Raw genomic sequence first — 9025 nt, 5'->3', positions numbered from 1 at the left:
TACAGGGGGGGGATGTATAAACCTGTATGAAGATACATTTCTTGCTCTGACTGATTTTAAATCGTAATTTTGGCCACCCCTGAAAAGGGTCCTAGGATTAACATTACCTTAGCAACTGAGGTAAATAGCCTAGGCCTACTCTATAAAACCTTGCTGATTCAGGGACTTGCTTTTATTGCATGGACTAAGAAAATAACCACTATCTGACCCCTCTGTCATTGTGTAATTATGTGTAGGCCTAATTAACAAATATATAAAATAAATAAATATCAATCTTTGCCAATCTCCCTTTTCCCCAAAAAAGAATGTGCATTAAGAGAGTCTAGTTAGGCTACACTTATTGCAATTTAATGTAGGCTAATGGTAACTATTTTAGATGTGATCGGTTATCACGCTTTCGTCAGCCAGGTTGAATTTAAATAAAAACATTTGAAGAAGGAAATTATGGGGTGTGGTCACATTAGCGAAATTTAGGTCCATTTTCAATAGCGTTGGAAGCACTGCTCGAAACAGAAGTCACTTTGAAACCAAGCTTTCTGTTGTTAAGCTCGGGGAATTCACGGGACCAACTTGAAAACGAGTGGAATCTGTGTGGGGAACTTTTTCTTCCTCGTGAGAAACTGCCGATGACTGAGTTCGCCCGCGAAAATTCACCGAATAACGTTAAATGAGTATAAAGGTAGGCAACTCACTCATTGCGGTTTTGATCACCTCAACAAAACAGGTTTTAATCATCTGGCCACTATAGCTGGAACAACGGATCAATTGGTAAAATAAACCGTAGACTTTCAATAAATCGCGCGCGATCAGGCAACGCCGAGACAGTGGAGTCGCTCTGCGCGTGCAGGAATGCGCGGTGCGCGTGCTCTTTTTAAGAATGTAAATGAGACCCAAATAATGATAAGAGACCCAAATGGCTCAAATTGAATTCGCATTATCTCAAGTGAAAGGGCGGGGGTAAGATGAAATAGGGGATGCCTTTAAGTTAACCCCCCAACAGCGCCTTCAAGTGATCTAAAAATGTAAACAAATTAACCAAGCCCACGGCATGATGGTGTCTTTAATATAACAATGTTTATAATGCCACAGAGACCACATTGGTATCAACTTAAAATTATTAAGATAAATTTGTCAGCACATTGGGTAAGATTTGTTTATTTATTTATTTAGCTATTTGTTTATTTATTTATTTATCTATCTATCAATTTATTTCCCCTCATTTCACTTTAATAGTTCAAATTAAAACACAATAATCTACTTGTATATAGTGTTAAATATGATTAGTTGAATACTGCAAATTGTAACTGATCCAGAACTGTTCCAGTTTATCCAAATTCAACTTGTATGTGGCATACTAAATGTTTTGTGTTGTGCATAATGATATGAAGGTTAGGAATTATGCATGGTAATTTTAATTCAGGGATTTAAATGAATCCACCCGTGTCACTCATGAAACTTAAGATATTTCACTGATAAATCTAACCAACCCCCCCACCTCCAAACAAATGAGGGCTGAGCTGTGACCGTGACAGCCAATCAGAGCAGAGAGGGTGTTACAAAACTTGTATAAATAGTTCAGGTGAGACAGGTGTCAGGTTGTGATGCACCTGACCAATCCACCTGTGTTAGACAGAGGCAGCAGAACAGTGCATGGTATTTTCTCCCAGAACGACAGAACAAACAGAGGAAAAAAGGGAGGAAAGCATGACGTCATTTGTTCCACAAGCCCTTTCACCCCAGTTCCACAGCATGGGGCAGGAGTCCCAAGAGTTCAGCCTGTACGGTGACAACTTCTACAGCACTCAGCCTGTGCCCAGTCCACAGCAAACCCTCCCATCCGCTTACGATTTCGGAGAATACGCCGGACAGACCTCCAACCCTTACCTGTGGTTCAACGGACCTGGGCTCAATCCGGCCCCCTGTCACAGCGGAGGGCCTCAGCACTACGGGATGCCGAAGTCGTACTTGTCTGCAGGTGGAATCGGAGGCTCGGACGGCAGCATCAGCTGGTTCTCCCTGCCGTCCCAAGAAGATCTGATGAAACTCGTGAGGCCTCCATACTCATACTCAGCACTCATTGCGATGGCAATACACGGAGCCCCAAGCCGACGTCTCACTCTTAGCCAGATCTACCAGTATGTGGCTGACAACTTCCCCTTCTACAACAAGAGCAAAGCCAGCTGGCAGAACTCAATCCGGCATAATCTCTCACTCAACGACTGCTTCATGAAAGTGCCCAGAGATGACACCGATCCAGGTTAGAACATGCTCAAACTACTCCTTGTGTTTAGAATTTTTCTTGTGTTCTACTGTTTGGGTTTTAGTTCCATTTTAGTTCATGTTTCAACTGCCAAAATAACAAAGTTGCTTCTGTTGAACAGGTAAAGGCAACTATTGGACCCTTGACCCAAACTGTGAGAAGATGTTCGATAATGGCAACTTCCGTCGCAAAAGGAAGAGAAAGTCCGACTTGGCCGAAGAGGAGGGTAAAGGCTATTCTGGATCGGACTCTGCTCTATCAAGTCCTAAAGAGCCCAGCGACACCTCCGAGAGAGGAAACTCTCCAGTCTCCGCAGATCTGACTCCATGTCTCAAAGGCTTCCTTCATCAAATGGGTGATGTGGTTTCAGGCTCAAGAGAGGCTCTTCTTCCATCTTCTCTGGCATTGCCTTTGAGCCAAAAATCTTCTCCTAATGGGGCGTATGGCTCGTACTCACCGAGCGCAACCGTGCCGCAATGGGAAACCCACATTCCTCCCCCTGTCGCATCCAACATTTCCACTTCGCCTGCTCCATTCACAGACAGCTATAATGACACTATGCTCAACCAGTACACCAGCCAGCTCTATCCCGTGCTGGGCTCCTCTGACTTGCTGTATCCACGGGACGGAACAGAGGTGTAGCTCGGGTCATAGCACCATCATGTATGAACTGTGGCCACAGGCACTTGAGGGAGCGGTCGGCCCGCATCGTGAGCCAAGTTCCCACCGCAGTGCCTGATTCAGCAGGTCCGAGTGGATGCGGAGGAGATTCCCTCTTTCAGACAGGTGTGTGAACGCTCTCACACGCTCTTCTCAGACTCACGTGCTGACATCATCTAAATCATGTTGCAGCTGAAAGACAACAGTAATCGCCACGGGCTACTGCTCCCAGTACCGTTTTTTGTGTTGTGGTTTTTGTTTTGTTTTTGCAACAGATTTCAATTCTGTAAAATTGAAGGCTGGAACATGCATAAATGCACTGACTTTTAGCATAAATATGAATTTGTCCATTGTTCAATATTTTCTATTTGTATTGTTTGCTTTATATATTTTGTGATTGTAATATATACTGTTTTTGACAAAATAAACATGCATATTCACAATTGCTACCATCTTTATTGCTATCATATTTATAACGGTGCTGTTATTGTTAACTGAAACTATTATAAATGGTTTCTGTTAATTGAAATAAGGCTGAATAAAATTTTTTAAATCTTTAACTTAAGAAAAATAGACATCTTGCCTTGGCAACTAACAAAAATTAAATGTGCAAGTTGAAGTACTAAACCCTGTAAAAAAATGTTGCTGCATTAAATTTTTAAGTACAATCAACTTGGATGTTTAAGTAATTTCAACTTACATCACATCAAACTGACTTTAAAAAACGAGTTGAATCTTGTATAACTAAGTTGAAAATTGCTTAACTTATTTTGATGAGTTAAAAGAAATGTAAAAACATTTGTTGTCATAACTTACTGATCATAGATTTTTTTACTTAAACTAAAAACACAAATTGAATAAAAATAAATACAAGTATTCAAAAAACGAATAAAAATGACAATAAATCAAATGAATACTAAAACAACATTAAAAACCTGTCATCATTTACCCACACTCATGTCTTTTCAAATTTCTCATCGGCTGAACACAAAAGAAGATATTTTGAAAAATATTTGTGTGGGGTTTTTTTTTTTCCATACAAGGAAAGCCAATGTTGTTGTTTTGGAGCCCGTTGACTTTCATTATATGGACAAAACAGATTAAATATTCTTCAAAATATCTTTTATGTTTCACAGAACAAAGTAATATAGGCTTATAACATAATGATGAGTAATGGTGACCGTTTCTTTGTTAAGTTGTGTGTTTGTTTGCTTTTTAAGTGAACCGTCCTTTTAAGTGCTGGGTACATAATAAAACTCAACACTGAGTTGAAAATGTTCCACTATAACTTAAAGATTAAAGCAATAAACATTACATTTCTAAAGCTCATTTAAAACAATAATAGCAAAATTAAAACCGTGAAATGAAAGGGGGAAAAAGTTGAATACAACGGAAAGAGATGCAATGCATCACAAAACTTTCACACGTATTTTAGTCAGATTCATCATTCAGTGCTTATCAAGAAGTGATGTGTTAGATCTACCTGCTATCTGCCAATAGAGTTAGTGATCCATCCCACATAAAGGAGACGTGGGGAGGGAGATCCCCAAAGAACCGTTAAACAACACGCCTTAAACACGATGATAATTGTAATTATCAGCGCTTTTGGCTGACTTAAGTCCATTCAATCTGATCCACACCAAAGAGGAGGTCAAGCAAGAGAGAAGACTGCGAAAGGGACAATAAATACAAATGCCTAATGTGTGAAAAGGCACAAACACTTCAAGCCTATAGAGACCAACATGTGATTGTCAAAACTATACCTAGTCTGTGATTACAGCCACTGACCCAAAGTAAAAGAAAGGTGAGGGGGAATACAGCTAAAGGAACCGTTAAACAACAAACCCTAATCGAGAGGAAAAGACTGGTTTGACAGCCATAGGGACACCATTTTTTTAAATATGAAACTAAACTTGTTCCTCAGGGTCTCAAAATCTTTGGTTGCAAACAGCTACTCAGATGAAAGACAATATTCCTCACAAGACTATAAGATCTTTGTTGGAATCAGCCGAACTATGTAACATTCTAAAGAATTGATTTATTTACAAACATATCTAATATCCGAAAAGAACATAACAGAATATTCCTGGTTCAATAAATTAAGCTCAATCAACAGAATTTGTGATATAATGTGCACTGAAAAAAATTATTTGTTGAATTTAATCAATTTTTTTTAACGTAAGTGGTTGCATTCAATTGATTTTACCTACATTTAAACAAATGCATTAAGTTGAACTTAATTTTAGTTCAACTTAATGCATTTGTTTAAATGTAGGTAAAATCAATTGAATGCAACCACTTAGGATAATTTTTTTTACTAAATTCAACAAATCATTTTTTTCAGTGTGGATTAACACAAAAATGAATTTCCACTATGGTTATGTTGAGGCACTTACAATGGAAGTAAATGGGACTCCTTTTGGGATGATTCAAAAGCAGAAATGTGAAGCTTATAATTTTATAAATGTATAACTTTTTTCTGTTAAAACTTGTGAATTTGAGCTGTAAAACTGCATTTTGCATTATGTTGTCATTGCAACGAAGTTAACAAAGGTTAATACATTTTCTCCAGACTTAAATCACATTATCACAGTAGCTGTAGGTCTATTGAAACAGCGAGCATTTAAACGTTTACAGATTTTCTCTATTCACTTTCGTTACAGTGTTTTAAGAAAAGGAGAGACAAGTGGAAATTATTTTTTGTGATGTGATGCCATAAGTTCTGTTTATTTAGCTAATTACTGCCAATAGCTTAGCATGACTTCATCATGAATGGCCCTATTTGAATGGGACTGATAAGGGTGTGTGACATATGGGATATTGTACGTTATATCTTGCAATACACCCAACTCGTTTCTTCCCTCAGGGAGTGAATCTATAGACTGGCGTTCACTAAATAGCAGAATACAGATCGTATAGGGTATGTGACACGCTGATTGGTGGTTCTTTTTTTACTGCGTGTCAAGACTTGGCAGTGCAGATAAAAAGCAAGCAAATTTGAATTGAAGCAGTTTGGACCAGTTAGTTTACATAAGTGTTCTGACCTCAGTAGTCATAAAAGAAGTCAAATAAGCACAGAAATGCTGAGGTTACCTGACTAATGACTGTCATGGGAATCGTCTTTCATCCCTGCTCCCTCATGCCAAACAGAGGGAAACTGACGTTTGCTCTGCTTCCACTGGCTCATTTGGTTCAGGAATTTGTTGGTAAGGTGGAAAATAAAACACTGATGTAAAATAGGAAGATCATTCCTTTAGATTAGAGAGAATGAGTCAGCTGTTCATTGCTGGTTTCAGCAGGGTTTCACCTTTCAGTTCCCTAAACCTGTTAGCTCCTCTTACCTCCCCCCACACAATGCAGCGGGGTTAAAAGTCGCTGACCACAGTACGTTTTAAGAGTTTGAAGAATGTACAGTGAAGAAATGTAAGATGTATAAGATTCTGCACTGGGTCACTATAATTTGTAGCATGTGAAAAGAGAGGTTTGTACCGAAAGTTTACTTCATTTGCAATACATTCTAAAATTCATGTTAATATACATTTCTAGTTTTCCTATTAACTTGGCTCATGCTGATAATACAATTGAATGAAAAACACATGTTAAAAATGGCAGAAGCATTTTTACTAGTATCTGTATACACTGAAAAAAATTTGGAGTAGGATTTACTTGAAAAAAGCTAGGCAACTTTTTCCACTCAGAAAATGCTAGTAAATTTACAAAGATTTGCCAAGTAAAAACCTAAACATATTTATCAGTAGCTTTAATTAGAAATCTTTACGTTAAATTTACTTGGAATATGGAATTAAGTAAACTTTACTTAACCTAGTTAAGTGAAAGTAACAAAGAAAATAAGTAATTTTATCTTGGCTAGTTAAAGGTTGATTAATATCGATTTAGTTGAAATTTCCTTTGCATTACATTTGACTCAAACAATAATATTGAATTATACCAGTCATTTATAGTATGTGCTGTACTTAGATTATCTAAGTAATTTATACTACATCATGTCAGATGTTAAGTATCATGTGAATGCAAAGACCTCAATACTTGGTAGACAATACACAATGACGGTAACATTTGATGGATCATTTTTGTGTTTGAATGTGTCATTTTGAGCAGAAAGTTTACTCGAAATGTCACAAAATGGCAAGTTACTAATCCTGATAACAAAAGCAATGATAAAACAGTGTAAATACAGCTGGAAACCAGTGAAAAATGAACCTCATTAATTATTCAAGGTCCAGTGCATGATGGGAACCCCAGTATCAGAAAAGTTTAGTATTTTTTACTTAATTTTATTGAGTTGATATTTACGCTTTCATTTCTACTCGCTTGAATTAAGTACTGATATGGAATTTACTTAGTTTTTTTAATTCTTGCCTGAACTAACTTTTTCATGTAAATTACATTGTTGTTTTTTTCAGAAGTATTTACTTCACCAAAAAATCATTTTTTACAGTGTAATATTAAATAAATACACAAATAAATAAATAAAAACCTACTTAAACAGATAGGCTACATAAATATGGAAGGATTATTTCTACAAAAAGGCTCAGATATTCTTGCTTCCTTCAAAAACGATGGGTTGTTTCAACCCGTGTTTGGGTCAAATATGGACAAAGACAACCATTGGGTTTAAAAATTAAATAAAAGAAATTACACCAACAGTTGGGGTTGTCCATATTTGACCCAAATTTGTGGTCACAACATTATGCCATAATTGCTGTTTATTGCGCTTATATATATATATATATATATATATATATATATATATATATATATAAAAGTATATGATCAATAAGTTATGACAACATATGTTTTTACATTACTTTGACTCATCAAAATAAGTTAAGCAATTTTCAGTTTAATGGAATTTCTGTTGAAATTCCTGAAACATCCAAGTTGATAATTTTTTTTATATATATATATATAATTTGCTGTAATCACAAGAATGCTTCAAAAAAAAAGCAACAGTATGGCTTTTATTAACTTGTACTAAAATTAAAAAGAAAAACAGTCATTTTTCATTACATTTTAGAATCAAGTTTAGATTCAATGTAAGCTGAAAAAAAAACTTTTTTGAAGCATTCTTGTGATTACAGCAAGACAAATGTCTCTAGCACTAGGAGTTTGATGTATATTTAAATTACATTTTAAATTTATAGGCCTATCCCACTGTATTAAGCAATAATCTAATAATGAACCATAATGATGCTTACAACTTGAGTGAATACCCTGTTTTACCGGAGTAAATGGCCAGGATTTATGGCCCCGCGGTAGCGCATGACAACAGTAGGACTCACTGATATACAGATATGCCAATCATTTCTGCCTGTAAAATCCAGTCCCTCCCTCAGCCCTCGATTCCTCAGGTGTTTATTGTCAAAACACAAGATTCACTGTCTCCCTACAACAAATTGACTCTACATTTAGATGTGTCACTTTGATCTAATCGATTGAATCTATCAACACAGAGAGTGTGCCATGTGTTTATAGCCAGCTGCCTCAGCTGCTGTCTTCTGATCTAGATCAGATTGCCTGTAACTTAATGTGTGTGATACTGTAAAACTGTTTTATATATCAATTAACCAATAAAAATCTCACTGATGCATGCTTAGTCAGAAACAACACTGCATTTGCTGAGGGATATTGGGGGTTTACTTACTGTCGCCATTTCTTTAATACTTTATATTTTTAGTATGTTTTAGCATTCTGACATATTTGATGGAATTAGTCAGAGTTCATGCTATTGACTGCAGTTAGCCTGAAATATCTCTCTGTTAGTGACATTGTGCTGGCCCGCTCATTTAAATCCACTTAAAGTAACGTTAGGATCTTGGCGTCTGTGCATGACAACAGAGACCTCGTGATCACCAGAAGATCACAGATCCACTGATAAACCTGGCATGTGCCACTCACACACACATCTGCAGACCCTAGAAACCTCGCCCTGCCTTCATACACACGTTCCTTCATCTCCACTGACACACACAATAGCTTCAATGCTGTCTACTCTATTGAGATCCAAAGAGCTGTCTCTTGTCCAACGACGCTGTAAGTGTGCCTACTGTTTACTGACACATGCCACATCAATAGGCCAGTGTT

At 36.9% G+C, this 9025-nt stretch overlaps 1 protein-coding gene across 1 annotated transcript; it reads left to right on the top strand.

Annotated features, from left to right (window-relative positions):
* The first annotated feature begins 1516 nt into the window (after positions 1–1516).
* Positions 1517–3363, top strand: foxi3a (forkhead box I3a). Its single transcript, XM_084136377.1, has 2 exons — positions 1517–2257; positions 2382–3363. The coding sequence occupies exons 1-2, from the start codon at positions 1651–1653 to the stop codon at positions 2900–2902; spliced, it is 1128 nt and encodes a 375-aa protein (XP_083992503.1). The 5' UTR covers positions 1517–1650; the 3' UTR covers positions 2903–3363.
* The last annotated feature ends 5662 nt before the right edge of the window (positions 3364–9025 follow it).

The sequence above is a fragment of the Abramis brama genome (genome assembly GCF_963993115.1).
Source record: "Abramis brama genome assembly, chromosome: 15".
Lineage (NCBI taxonomy): Eukaryota > Metazoa > Chordata > Actinopteri > Cypriniformes > Leuciscidae > Abramis > Abramis brama.
This window is presented reverse-complemented; position numbering and strand designations above follow the sequence as displayed.